The 15,074-nt window shown below is 41.8% G+C and overlaps 1 protein-coding gene across 2 annotated transcripts in view; it reads left to right on the top strand.

Annotated features, from left to right (window-relative positions):
* The window catches only part of LOC130212905 (inactive phospholipase C-like protein 2), a 37,658-nt gene that overhangs the window by 8,316 nt on the left and 14,268 nt on the right, over positions 1–15,074 (top strand). Inside the window, exons 2-3 of one of the 2 annotated variants that reach the window (XM_056444195.1) lie at positions 11,210–11,411; positions 12,080–14,563. In XM_056444195.1, coding sequence (XP_056300170.1) covers positions 11,403–11,411; positions 12,080–14,563 — 2,493 coding nt within the window. In that variant the 5' untranslated portion in view covers positions 11,210–11,402. The remainder of the gene's footprint in view (positions 1–11,209; positions 11,412–12,079; positions 14,564–15,074) is intronic. The other variant, XM_056444194.1, reaches the window with a different exon arrangement.

The raw sequence follows: 15,074 nt of genomic DNA, 5'->3' as shown, positions 1-15,074 counted from the left end.
CGTCCGTAGCTACGGCGACGGCGCGCATCGGCGGGGCCGTAAAGTGTTGTCGCGGCAGCTCGGCATTTCACACCCATTTTCCATTTTTTCCGCAGTGCATCTTCACACGCGGCGTCGCGCATACCGACGTTTACGTGTGACAGTAATGATCTGTTGGGACCGGCTCTAATGACACGGCAGTCAGCGAGAGGTGGTGCAGTCACTTTGAATACTTGTTACCTTCGCATTGAAAATGCGGAAGGTTATGTTTTGATCGCCGTGCATTTATTTATGTATTTGTATGCGTGTTACTCGCATAACTCAAAAAGTATTAAACCGAATCGCATGAAATTTGGTGGGATGATTGGTTATTATCCGGGGACCATTTGTTTAGATTTTGGGATCGATCGGGTCAAAGGTCAAGGTCAAGGTCACGAAAAGGTCAACATCTTCTTTTTACCATAGCACGGTACATTTTTATCCAATTGACATGCAACTAATGCCAAAATGTTCATAATTCAATGCCCAATCTTGTGATATGCGAAGGTATGCGCTCTACCGAGTGCCCGTTCTAGTTTATTTTATGTTTTTGCCTGAGTACCATTGTGTACGTACAATGTCTACATGTTTTCCTTCATGTGCATATCTCGAAAACCAATACAAGATTTGACCAAAAAAAAAAGCCAGTAGACTAAAGTTCCCATTGAGGAACGCCGTGATGTAAACGTTGCCTCGCACCTGTCTCAATCCATTGTTCACAATGTCGCTCTAGAAACCGGCGTTGGCGTCTTCGGCGCCATCATTTAGCCAAAATCGTCCAGCCGCGAATTGTCGTTTCAAACATCGCCGTCTTCGAGCGACGAAGCGTGCGCGTGCCGGCGCGTCACCTCCCCGCCGGCCGGCCCCCACGCCACCGCCGGTCAACGGGGTCGTTTAGCCAACATCCTTTGACAAACGCCCTCGGGTCGGGGTCCCTCCCTTTTCATGACCTTGACCCAAAATCGAATCAAATGCTCCCCGGATAATAACCAATCATCCCACCAAATTTCATGCGATTCAAGAAGATTCTGACCTTTTCATGACCTTGACCTTTGACCCGATCGATCCCAAAATCTAATCAAATGGTCCCCGGATAATAACCAATCATCCCACCAAATTTCATGCGATTCAAGAAGATTCTGACCTTTTCATGACCTTGACCTTTGACCCGATCGATCCCAAAATCTAATCAAATGCTCCCCGGGTAATAACCAAGCATCCCACCAAATGTCATGCGATTCGGTTTAATACTTTTTGAGTTATGCGAGTAACACGCATACAAATAAATAAATAAATAAATACACGGCGATCAAAAGATAACCTTCCGCATTTTCAATGCGAAGGTAACAACAACGCTGTGATGGTCCTAGCTTCCTAAACGGGATAAACTGCCGCTGTTCCTCGTCCTGACACTAACAGAATATCTTTGGGGTTGAGATGTGGCTCCAGCTCCTACAGCTTCTGTGATTGGTCCTTTTTTCACAGATAATTGTCAGCTGCAGCCCAACTGTACCGCAGCTCTCTGAACAGATGGATGTTTTCTTTCGCTAATAATTTCCTGCACAAACCAGACATGTGATACGTCCGTCTTAAGAAAAGGTTTGCGTTTACATTATCCCAAACACTGTTTACTCGAGCCTTCTCTCATTCTTGTTGACTTTACAAACTGGAAAGCTTTCTTTTTTTTAATGTTAAAATCACAAACCGATATCCTGCCAGAGTCTCGTTCTGTTGGCAAGATGAGATGAGAACGTGTGACGTGTGGGAACTCTGCGCCAACGTTATTATTGGAACAAGTTACATCCCATTAACCACAAAGCTAGCGCTATATTAACATAGCTATGATTTAGCTGAGTTGAAATACTCTTGTAATTAACTGCATTTAAATCCAAGAACAAATGACCTGTCGTTTGTTTCCCGGCGCCTCGGCTCCTCGATGAGTTCAGCTCGGCTGTTTAGTGGCGGCGACGACGTCGGCTGGGAAAAGTCGCGTGGAACCCGGCAGCTCGTCTGCTAATTCAACTTGTGCGTTAAATTCAACTTCGACGTGACATTTTTCGCTTGATCGTTTCCCGCTTGAGATCTGATCGAAATCATTTTCAGCGTCGCGGCGTCGACCCGAATAACGTGCGAGTCCAGTTCGCTGTCGCACGCCGACTTTTGCAAAGATCCTCGTCGCGTCGGCTAACGCTCGGTCTGATGGAGATTGTTGTTACCTTCGCATTGAAAATGCGGAAGGTTATGTTTTGATCGCCGTATATTTACCTTCGCATTGAAAATGCCGGAAGGTTATGTTTTGATCGCCGTGTATTTATTTATTTATTTATTTGTATGCGTGTTATTCGCAAATCTCAAAAAGTATTGAACCGAATCGCATGAAATTTGGTGGGATGATTGTTTATTATCCGGGGACCAGTTGATTAGATTTTGGGATCGATCGGGTCAAAGGTCAAAGGTCATGAACAGGTCAAAATCTTTCGCAGAACTCAAAAAGTATTGAACCGAATCGCATGAAATTTGGTGGGATGATTGTTTATTATCCGGGGACCAGTTGACTAGATTTTGGGATCGATCGGGTCAAAGGTCAAGGTCAAAGGTCATGAACAGGTCAAAATGTTCTTGAATCGCATGAAATTTGGTGGGATGATTGGTTATTATCCGGGACCATTTGATTAGATTTTGGGATCAATCGGGTCAAAGGTCAAGGTCATGGAAAGGTCAAACTCTTTTTTTACCAAAGCACGATACATTTTTGTCCAATTGGCATGCAACTAATGCCAAAATGTTCATAATTCAATGCCCAATCTTGTGATATGCGAAGGTATGCGCTCTACCGAGTGCCCATTCTAGTTATTTATTTATTTGTATGCGTGTTACTCGCATAACTCAAAAAGTATTAAACCGAATCGCTTGAAATTTGGTGGGATGATTTGTTATTGTCCGGGGATCATTTGATTAGATTTTGGGATCGATCGGGTCAAAGTCATGAAAAGGTCAAAATCTTCTTTTTACCATAGCGCAGTCAATTTCTATCCAATTGGCATGCAACTAATGCCAACATGTTCATAATTCAATGCCCAATCTTGTGATATGCGAAGGTATGCGCTCTACCGAGTGCCCGTTCTAGTTTTGATTGTTTAGGTGTGCTCACCCTGTTTCAAAGTGCTCTGCACGCTGCAGGCCGGCCTAACTGTGGGATGTGGCGGCGTGCGCGGCTCTCCCGTGTGCTACAACTCTATAGACGTGACCACAATCTCTGCTTTAAATTGCAATCACACAGTACATCAATTTTTATTTTCATCTCGTCGGTACGACAAATAATTCATTCTTTCAATTTCCATATGCAACGCCATTTTCATAAAGGTGTTGTTTGTATTACAGGAAAACACAGATCAGTAAGAGATGAATTACACGGCGAACTTATTTCCTAGCCCTCATGCAGTCTGCACCTGAGGAAATTGGTCACTTTGAGTGGGTACCGCTGGAACCCGGCAGAACCTCAATCGACTCGGAGCACCGTGGTCCCACTGGGACATGAAGCAGGGCCTCAAGAGCTTCCCGCCTTTCTCCTGGTTCTCCAGAGGAGGAGGAGGAGGAGGCGCTGTCGGGGCGAGTGTAGCGCCCCGACCGTTGATTCAGAGTCACAAGAGTGTCTATTACGATCAGAGGTTTCACTTCCTCCACAGTTATTGCTCTTCAGCTGTCGTTGAGTCATCATACGCAACAACCAAAACTCATTCAGATGGATTCCCTGGAATCAAATCGTATGATTCGGAGGTCCTGAGCAGGGAGAGCGGTTGACAGGGTTCGTACGGTCACGGAAAACCCGGAAAAGTCATGGAATTTTTAAATGGTCATTTCCAGGCCTGGAAAAGTCATGGAAAAAACTTAAATCATAAAAGCTTTGGAAAAGTCATGGAAATGTGTTATAATCACGTGTTCATTTACGCCGAGTTTGAAATAATTAATGTGATTTTTAAAGAAAGACGCTCAAAATATTAGCCGGCGTACGCAATCAATACGCAACATTTTCAAAAGTGTTCATGTTTATACCGAGATTTCAGTTTGGTCATGGAAATTTGGTGAAAAGTCCTGGAAATCCATTGGTCAAAATGTGTAAGAACCCTGGGTTGAGAACCGCTGCAGCAGACCCAGTAGAGCCAATCATACAGGTGATGGTGAGGTGCAAAAGGTGTTTCTTTCTCCTGAGATGGTCCAAAGAGACTCCACATGTCTCCAGTTCGTCTTGCTCTTTCATCTCGTCTCGTTCCATCAGAAGTCGGCTCATCACACGGACCGGGAAGCGGCGCGCTCGCCGTTATTATTCAACACATTCATGTCTCTCAAGGTCCCATTACATTGTTTTCCCTCCGCACCGGCCATAGACGTGTTAGTCACGGCTTTTCTTCAGGGTTAAATAATCAGCAGCGATGGATTCATAACTATGTGTTGTGTTTTGTGCTCTTACCATCCGGTATTTAAGAGAAACATAACACATGTCGTCAGAATGGAGTCTCAGCGTCCGTGTGTCACGAGCTTCTCTCCGATAACGTGAAACACTCGGCTGTGCACTCCTCTACGCTGTTGAGAGGTACCTCTTAATAATACTGAATTCACTAATTAGCTGTGTTTAATGGCGTGATTCATATTTGAGAAGACGAAAGCCGAGAGCCCACAAAGTTAAGAGCTGAGGATGTAAATCCTGGAAACGCTCCATTGAGCATATTGTGAAGGAAGAAAATAGAACAAAATTGTGAACTTAGAACACCTAGGGTGATTATCTATATATTTTTTGTATGTTAATGATGTTTTTTTTTCTTCAAAAAGTTGACATACTGACAGAAAAAACTCATTGTGAATACGAGGAGACTGATATCTACTTGGTAATGACGTACTCTTGGTCGATTTAGACGCAATAATTTCATATTTGTGTGTTTTTAATAGAAGTTCATAACCTGTTCTTTGTGATGCATGTGATATAAAGTCCTGAGGCGAGTGGGTCCTAAATTGAGAGTTTTTTGTCGTTAGCCTTTGTTAAACTTAATGATGACATATTGTCACAACCACATTGTTCCAAACATCGGCATTTTACTTCACTTTATATTTGTTCAGGAGACGGTTTCAGACTTGAGTCCCAGGGTAGTCACCTCCTTCACACTCGAGTGGACCAACAACCGATACCATCTGTTCCAGAACAGAAGCAGCTGGGCCTGGACCGGGTTTAAACTCCTGTGGGGAGAGGGGAACGTCTCTGCATGCTCAACAACCAACAATAGGGATGCACCGATCCGATCGGCGCCGATCCATATCGGCCGATATTCCCATTATCGGTTTTGATCGGTGTTCTCAAAACGTCCGATCAAAATGTCCGATCAGATGACGTAACATCTGCGAGAACTATCAGACGTTTCAATCGCGGCGCATCGCAACGGAGACGATGCGCCCGGCGAGGGCCGCAGAGTGAGAGGTCAGAGGGGATCCTCACCACCGAGCGGCGTCCCCGTCCCCCGAGTTGAATCACTGGGTCGACTCAGCCGACTCTCACATGTCTGAGGCTCTGAGCCCCTATAGACTGATGTTCACGGTAAACGCATTAGATCGGGAGCAAAGAGGGTTTTGATAAAGTTAGCGGAAGGATTTATGTGACAACATCCAGTTTTGCAAACTTAGCGGAAAGAACCACGTGAAACAACATCCGTTTTTCAAAATAAGATGTCGACAAATCATACACTAGCATATAAAAGTAAACAATGAACTGATTTTGTATCTTTATAGATCGTTTCTGAGATTTAGCTTAAATTATGCTAACATTAAAACATTTTTACTGTCCCAAGGAAGAGTTTATAAAAATAAGTCAGACTTTTGTATGTGAAGAAAAGTCCTGTATATAGATTTCCCCAAGAGTTCCAGGAAATGAATAATGCAGATGTGTTCCATGCATATCTGAAATCCCCTACAATAGCAATCAAACTATTTTAATGTATCAATTAGGACATTTTTCAAAGTAAAAGTCCTAAATGTTTAAAGAAATCGTTAATTTCTTAAATGTTTGAGTTGCTTTATATATGTATTTCCTCATAGTCCTAGGCAATAATGCTACACAATAAATAGAATGCTTCAATCGACACCGTGATCGGTGATCGGTATTATCGGATCGGCAGATACTGATTTCAGTGATCAGTGATCGGCACCAAAAACCTGATCGGTGCATCTCTAACCAACAATACCTGGTTCTCTTGAACCTTGAATCCATACCGGGTGTATTATGCACAGTTTGCTGTCTTCTCTTTCCACATGGGCCTGTTGTTCTTCAGATATGGTTGAAATAACCATGATTACCTTCACATTGAAAATGTGGAATGTTATGTTTTGATCGCTGTGTATTTTTTTTATTTTTTTTATTTTTTTATTTGTATGCGTGTTTCTCGCATAACACAACAAGTATTAAACCAAATCGCATGACATTTGGTGGGATGATTGGTTATTATCCGGGGACCATTTGATTAGATTTTGGGATCGATCGGGTCAAAGGTCAAGGTCATGAAAAGGTCAACATCTTCTTGGATCGCATGAAATTTGGTGGGATGATTGGTTATTATCCGGGGACCATTTCATTAGATTTTGGGATCAATCGGGTCAAAGGTCAATGTCAAGGTCATGGATAGATCAACATATTCTTTTTACCATAGCACGGTCAATTTCTATCCAATTGGCATGCAACTAATGCCAAAATGTTCATAAATCAATGCCCAATCTTGTGATATGTGAAGGTATGCGCTCTACCGAGTGCCCATTCTAGTTTATTTATTTATTTGCATGTGTGTTACTCGCATAACACAAAAAGTATTAAACCGAATCGCATGACATTTGGTGGGATGATTGGTTATTATCCAGGGACCATTTGATTAGATTTTGGGATCGATCGGGTCAAAGGTCAAGGTCATGAAAAGGTCAAAATCTTCTTTTTACCATAGCACGGTACATTTTTATCCAATTGGCATGCAACTAATGCCAACATGTTCATAATTCAATGCCCAATCTTGTGATATGCGAAGGTATGCGCTCTACTGAGTGCCCATTCTAGTTTAAAGTATTTTCACATATACACACATTCAAAAAACAGAATCCAACCCAACAAATGGGTGTAAAAAGAACATTTTGTTGTGGTATAACCACTTTGTGCACACAATAAGATCAAGTTTACACGAGCGACGGTGCCCGTTGTTTTGCACAACATATTCAAAACATGTGTTTCCTCGTCTTTGCCGTCACCCGTCGGGTCTCCACGTGACTCATTGTGTTCTCTCTCTTGTTGTTCCTCCAAAGCTCTTCCTGCCAGCGGTTCCCTCTCTTTTGAAGCACAGATTAGTTTTCGCCTCACGCCTCCTCGGCCCGTCCAACAAAGCGGGTGTCAGGTTCGCCCTTCTTATCTCACTCGTAGGTCTGCGACAGATCTCGCTGCCAATTCATACGTGGCAGAGTCGTTATCTCACGATGATATGTCTCGACTCTGTTTATGCACGAGTATGAGTGGACTGTGACCAACTGCAGGAGAACATTGCACACTGAAAGTCGAATTGTAACTCACAGAAAGAGTGAATAGACGTCCTGTGGCCTAATGCTGCGTTCACACCAACACGATTAGTGCCAGTAGAACCGAAAGGGATGTTGGGTTTATTTTTAAAGCTCAAAATAGGGCCACGCTGGTCCCAGCCTGGTTTACGAACCACATTTGCATTCTTGCTGGGATTTGTCTCGTTGAATAGATTCAGATTGTTGTGAATTGAAGCCAACGCTGCGTCTGAAAGTTGACTCATGGCTGCAACGGGATTCCCACCGGTTCCACGGAACCGGGGAACAGAGGGCGACGGCTCCTCGGCCGCGTGCTCTGCCGCGCAGACGGTTCACGGCGGCTCGCTGAGCCGGAGGAAGTGCAGGATTCAGTCCTTTAGGGGATTCAGATGATTCCTGTGGGATCTGCGAGCGGTTGGATTTGCTCCGTTGCTGTTTCCTGGTCTCTCTCTTCCTGGGTTTGCCTCTCTCTGACTCACCCTGTGTCTCCTTCACTCAAACATGAACTTACACGATATGTAAAGCCATAACAATAATGTCCCCCCATAGGATAAGCTTTGTTATTATCTCCTTATTATGAAATACCTTGAAAACATCCAATATCGTTGTGTGTGTGTGCGTGTGTGTGTGTGTGTGTGTGTGTGTGCGCTCTACTGACTTGTACCACAGGGGTTTTCTTCTCTGAACACACAATAACTAAAATGAAAACTAAATTCTGCAATGGATAATGAGCACCGTTGCGCCACAGTTATGCAAGAATTTACAGCGACAATTAAAGAAAGACTTTAACCTTGATTTCCCCCCGACATCATAAAGAAATTAATAAAATGTAGCTGCGCAGGATTCAAAGATGTTCTGAGTAACAGAATAAAGTAACAGTTTATTATATATTATAATATATAATAAATGTTATTGTGTTCATAATATTATAATATATAATAAATGTTATTGCGTTCATAACATTATAATATATAATATATGTTATTGTGTTCATAACATTATAATATATAATAAATGTTATTGTGTTCATAACATTATAATATATAATATATGTTATTGTGTTCATAACATTATTATATATAATATATGTTATTGTGTTCATAACATTATAATATATAATATATGTTATTGTGTTCATAACATTATAATATAGAATAAATGTTATTGTGTTCATAACATTATAATATATAATATATGTTTTTGTGTTCATAACATTGTAATATATAATACATGTTATTGTGTTCATAATATTATAATATATGTTATTGTGTTCATAACATTATAATATATAATAAATGTTATTGTGTTCATAACATTATAATATATAATATATGTTATTGTGTTAATAACATTATAATATATAATAAATGTTATTGTGTTCATAACATTATAATATATAATATATGTTTTTGTGTTCATAACATTATAATATATAATAAATGTTATTGTGTTCATAACATTATAATATATAATAAATGTTAGTGTGTTCATAATATTATTATATATAATATATGTTATTGTGTTCATAACATTATAATATATAATATATGTTATTGTGTTCATAACATTATAATATATAATAAATGTTAGTGTGTTCATAATATTATAATATATAATATATGTTATTGTGTTCATAACATTATAATATATAATAAATGTTATTGTATTCATAATATTATAATATATAATATATGTTATTGTGTTCATAACATTATAATATATAATATATGTTATTGTGTTCATAATATTATAAAATATAATATATGTTATTGTGTTCATAACATTATAGTATATAATATATGTTATTGTGTTCATAACATTATAATATATAATACATGTTATTGTGTTCATAACATTATAATATATAATATATGTTTTTGTGTTCATAATATTATAATATATAATAAATGTTATTGTGTTCATAACATTATAATATATAATAAATGTTATTGTGTTCATAACATTATAATATATGTTATTGTGTTCATAACATTATAATATATAATAAATGTTATTGTGTTCATAACATTATAATATATAATATATGTTATTGTGTTCATAACATTATAATATATAATGAATGTTATTGTGTTCATAATATTATTATATATAATATATGTGATTGTGTTCATAACATTATAATATATAATATATGTTATTGTGTTCATAACATTATAATATATAATAAATGTTATTGTGTTCATAATATTATAATATATAATATATGTTATTGTGTTCATAACATTATAATATATAATAAATGTTATTGTGTTCATAATATTATAATATATGTTATTGTGTTCATAACATTATAATACATAATAAATGTTACTGTGTTCATAACATTATAATATATAATATATATATATTATTGTGGATTTGTTTTTTGGGGGGGGGGGGACACCATCGTAACTTTTTTTGAGCAATGAAATATATCACTTGTTCTGCCTGTTTTGTGATATACATGCCTAAAAGGTGCCTAATATTTCTATACTGAACTAATATCGGCATTATAATTATTATAACTATGATGCTATTTAACGGGATGCTGCCAGTGATGTGAGCACGTGATGGAAGAGCGTGCGGCTGAATGCACGGTAACTATTCAGTTCAACGGGCATACCGTAAACATCAGAATCATTTATTGCCAAGTGCGGTGCACATACAAGGAATGTGACTCGGTCGACGGCGAATACCAATAAACACGAAGAACAGTCGAGACGAGATATAAAAATAAACATGTGACGGTGTGTTATTGTGCCCGGAGACCTCTCGTGTTGCGTCGCCGCCCTTGTAACATCTCTGGGGATGTGCTGACCCTTTATCGGTCGCGTACAAACACCGTAACCGCAAAGGGAAGATAAAGGTCTTGTGCGAGGCGACGCTGCTGACTATACTTGGCCTCGTCAGATATTCCCTTTTTTTAAAAGCTGGCTCCGGTGCCGTGCTTTCGGCCCGGAGAACAAGAACACATCTTGATCACCGCTCCCTTTGAAGACGGTGCTGCAAGGCTCAGAGATAAGTGGTATTTACGTCCAGCAGAATATGTACCCTATAAAGCTATATCCGTTTGATCTGTGAATAGACAATCTGATGTTGCAGATGCCGTCTTTTGAAGAACCATTTAAGGACATATATTAAACTATGTATATACTTAATTGGAAAAAGAAGAAAAAAACACTCTGGGCCATCTGACTTCCAGCGGAGACAGGAAAAAGGGGACTGTTGTTGCGTAAGAAACAAGTGTCCTCGGGGCATAATAACAAATGCTAAGACAGATGGTTGTGGGCTGCATTGTTTTCTAGTTTAGGTACAGGAAGCCGAGGGGAAATCCTGAGTAGAATGCCTGGCATGGCGGAGCGACACAGCAGGAAGCAGACATAATCTATCAGTAAGCTGTGTCTGTAAATTCACATTCTTGACGAGATCATAAGGATTATTTATTTGCAGTCATGCATTTCGGTTTCTAAGCTCCCGTTTTGTGTCATGAACTCCCTTTGACACGGTGACGTGAAAAAGATTCTACCCATCACAGTACGTGTGCCGTACAGATGGGATTTTTGAAATGATTAATTCATTCTTTGGAAATCATGACGTAATATTATTTGGCCTTCTCTAGATGACGTAACATCTGCGAGAACTATCAGAGACGTTTCAATCGCCGCGCACCGCAACGGAGACGATGCGCCCGGCGAGGGCCGCAGAGTGAGAGGTCAGAGGGGATCCTCACCACCGAGCGGCGTCCCCGTCCCCCGAGTTGAATCTCTGGGTCGACTCAGCCGACTCTCACATGTCTGAGCCCCTAGAGACTGATGCTCACGGTAAACGCATTCCATCGGGAGCGGGCGAGGGTTTTGATAACGTTAGCGGAAGGATTTAAGTGACAACATCCGGTTTTGCAAAGTTAGCGGAAAGAACCACGTGAAACAACATCCGTTTATCAAAATAAGATGTCGACAAATCATACACGAACATATAAAAGTAAACAATGAACTGATTTAGTATCTTTATAGATCGTTTCTGAGATTTAGCTTAAATTATGCTAACATTAAAACATTTTTACTGTACCAAGGAAGAGTTTATAAAAATAAGTCAGACTTTTGTATGTTAAAAAAAGTCCTGTAAATAGATTTCCCCAAGAGTTCCAGGAAATGAATGATGCAGATGTGTTCCATACATATCTGATAGCAATCAAACAATTTTAATGTATCAATTAGGACATTTTTCAAAGTAAAAGTCCTAAATGTTTAAAGAAATCTGTAATTTCTTTAATGTTTGAGGTGCTTGATATATGTATTTCCTCATAGTCCTAGGTAATAATGCTACACAATAAATAGAATGCTTCAATCGACACCGTGATCGGTGATCGGTATTATCGGTGATCGGCAGATACTGATTTCAGTGATCGGTGATCGGCACCAAAAACCTGATCGGTGCATCTCTAACAGAAAGGTTTTTGTTCACGCGCTGCTTTTCTGTTTCTCTGCAGGACGTCTCGAGACAGCGCAAAGAAAGAAAGAAGACGGTATCGTTCAGCAGCATGCCCACAGAGAAGAAAATTAGCACCGCAAGCGACTGCATCAACGCAATGGTGGATGGCTCCGAGCTGAAGAAAGTGCGATCAAATTCCCGCATCTACCACCGCTACTTTCTCCTGGACGCCGACATGCAGTCTTTGAGATGGGAGCCCACGAAGAAGGAGTCAGAAAAGGCCAAAATTTATGTGAAATCCATCAAAGAAGTGCGGACAGGCAAAAACACAGACACCTTTAGAACTAATGGGACCTATGATCAGATTTCGGAGGACTGTGCCTTCTCGATCATCTTTGGGGAGAACTATGAGTCCCTGGACTTGGTGGCACACACTGCAGATGTGGCCAACATCTGGGTTACCGGGCTGAGGTACCTGATCTCCTACGGGAAACACGCCTTGAATATGATCGAAAGCACTCAGAACAACATGCGCTCCTCTTGGCTCGGCGAACTTTTTGACGAGGCGGACGTTAACGACAGCAGAAAGGTATCGATATGTGCTGCTGTGCAGCTGGTCAAGAAGTTGAACCCCGGACTTAAAAATGTGAAAATAGAACTGAAGTTCAAAGAGATTCACAAAGCCAAGGACAAAGTGGGTTCGGATGTGACGAGAGACGAGTTCATCGAGGTCTTTCACGATCTTTGCACCAGACCGGAAATCTATTTTCTCTTTGTTCAGTTCTCCAGTAATAAAGAATTTCTGGATAGCAAGGACTTGATGATATTCCTGGAGGCAGAGCAGGGTATGGCACAAGTCAGTGAAGACACCAGCTTAGAGGTCATTCTCAAATATGAACCATCCAAAGAGGGCCGGCTTAAGGGTTGGCTTTCTCTAGATGGGTTCACCAACTATCTCTTGTCTCCAGAGTGCCATATATTTGACCCTGAACAAAAAACAGTTTGCCAAGACATGAACCAGCCCGTGTCCCACTATTACATCAACGCATCCCACAACACGTATCTGATAGAGGATCAGTTCAGAGGTCCCTCTGACGTGACGGGGTACATCCGTGCCCTCAAGATGGGCTGCCGCAGTGTAGAGCTGGATGTTTGGGACGGGCCTGACAACGAACCTGTTATTTACACCGGTCACACGATGACATCGCAGATAGTTTTTCGCAGCGTCATCGACGTCCTCAACAAGTACGCCTTTGTTGCATCCGAGTTTCCACTGCTGCTGTGTCTAGAAAACCACTGCTCCTTAAAGCAGCAGAGAGTCATGTTTCAGCACATAAAGAAGATCCTCGGAGACAAGATCCACACGGATCCTCCGAAACCCGAGGACTGCTACCTGCCCTCCCCCTTGGAACTGAAGGGAAAGATCCTGCTGAAGGGTAAGAAACTGAGCACGAGCTGCACCGCGTCAGAAGGCGAGGTGACGGACGAGGACGAGGGCGCCGAAATGTCTCAAAGGATGAGCATCGACTCTGCGGAACAACAGACGGTGGCGCCCAAGAAATTCCAGCTGTCGAAGGACCTCTCCGATCTGGTGACCTTGTGCAAGTCTGTGGAGTTCAAAGATTTCCCGACGTCCTTCCAGAGCCAGAAGCAATGGGAGCTGTGCTCTTTCAACGAGGTCTTTGCCAGTCGCTGCGCCAGCGACTTCCCGGGTGACTTTGTGAACTACAACAAGAAGTACCTTGCGCGAGTTTACCCCAGCCCCATGCGGATCGACTCCAGCAACATGAATCCGCAAGACTTCTGGAAGTGCGGTTGCCAGATCGTGGCGATGAACTACCAGACTCCGGGCCTGATGATGGATTTAAACATCGGGTGGTTTCGCCAGAACGGGAACTGCGGCTACGTGCTGCGTCCGGCCATCATGAGGGAGCACGTGTCATATTTCAGTGCCAACACGAAAGATTCAGTGCCCGGTGTTTCTCCACAGCTCTTGCACATCAAGATCATCAGCGGACAAAACTTCCCCAAACCCAAAGGCTCCGGTGCCAAAGGAGACGTAGTAGACCCCTACGTGTACGTGGAAATACACGGCATTCCGGCCGACTGCGCCGAGCAGAGGACTAAAACGGTCAACCAGAACGGGGACAACCCTCTGTTTGACGAGAGCTTTGAGTTTCAGGTCAACCTCCCCGAGCTCGCGATGGTGCGCTTCGTGGTGCTGGACGACGACTACATCGGCGACGAATTCATCGGCCAGTACACCATCCCCTTCGAGTGCCTCCAGCCAGGCTTTCGACACGTGCCGCTACAATCACTGACGGGGGAGGTGCTGCCACACACCTTGCTGTTTGTTCACGTGGCCATAACCAACCGCAGAGGAGGCGGCAAACCGCACAAACGGGGCCTGTCTGTACGAAAGGGCAAGCGGAGCCGGGAGTACGCCAGCATGAGAGTGCTGTTGATCAAGGCCGTGGATGACGTCTTCAAAACCGCCGTGCTGCCACTGAGGGAGGCAACAGATCTCAGAGAAAACATGCAGGTAAGCAATTTAAAATCCATCTCCAATAAATGCTTATTTCGGCTCACTCGTATCCTCGGATGTGTGCAGCGACCGAGCCAACAATACCATCGTGACTTTGTCTGCCGTCTTCCAGCATGGGAATGTTTTTCTGTGAAAGTGTAGAGCGAAGACATTGTAACCCCAAGTCAAGATTAAAACCAGATCTACTATAAAGGATCTTGAGCGTTTAAAAAAAAAAGAAGCTCCCTGGAAATAGAAACACAAAACCACTGTGCTCAACTGAATCCGATTTGATTAGATGTGTTGTGCGATAGTCGAAACAAGTGCTGGGAAAAAGTTGGAAAACATTGTAATGAGATCCCTGTTTTAATGGTAGATTCTTGTATGTTTAAATCAGATGCTGAGCATGGCCTTCAGCTGCCCGTTAACATATTTTAACCACATCACTCAGTCGGGACAAATCCGGAGTCATCCCAAACCTTTTTTTGGTCTCCTCTGATATGGACCAAAGCCACCATAAGGACCGTGA

This window comes from Pseudoliparis swirei, chromosome 22 (genome assembly GCF_029220125.1).
Source record: "Pseudoliparis swirei isolate HS2019 ecotype Mariana Trench chromosome 22, NWPU_hadal_v1, whole genome shotgun sequence".
Taxonomy (NCBI): domain Eukaryota; kingdom Metazoa; phylum Chordata; class Actinopteri; order Perciformes; family Liparidae; genus Pseudoliparis; species Pseudoliparis swirei.
This window is presented reverse-complemented; position numbering and strand designations above follow the sequence as displayed.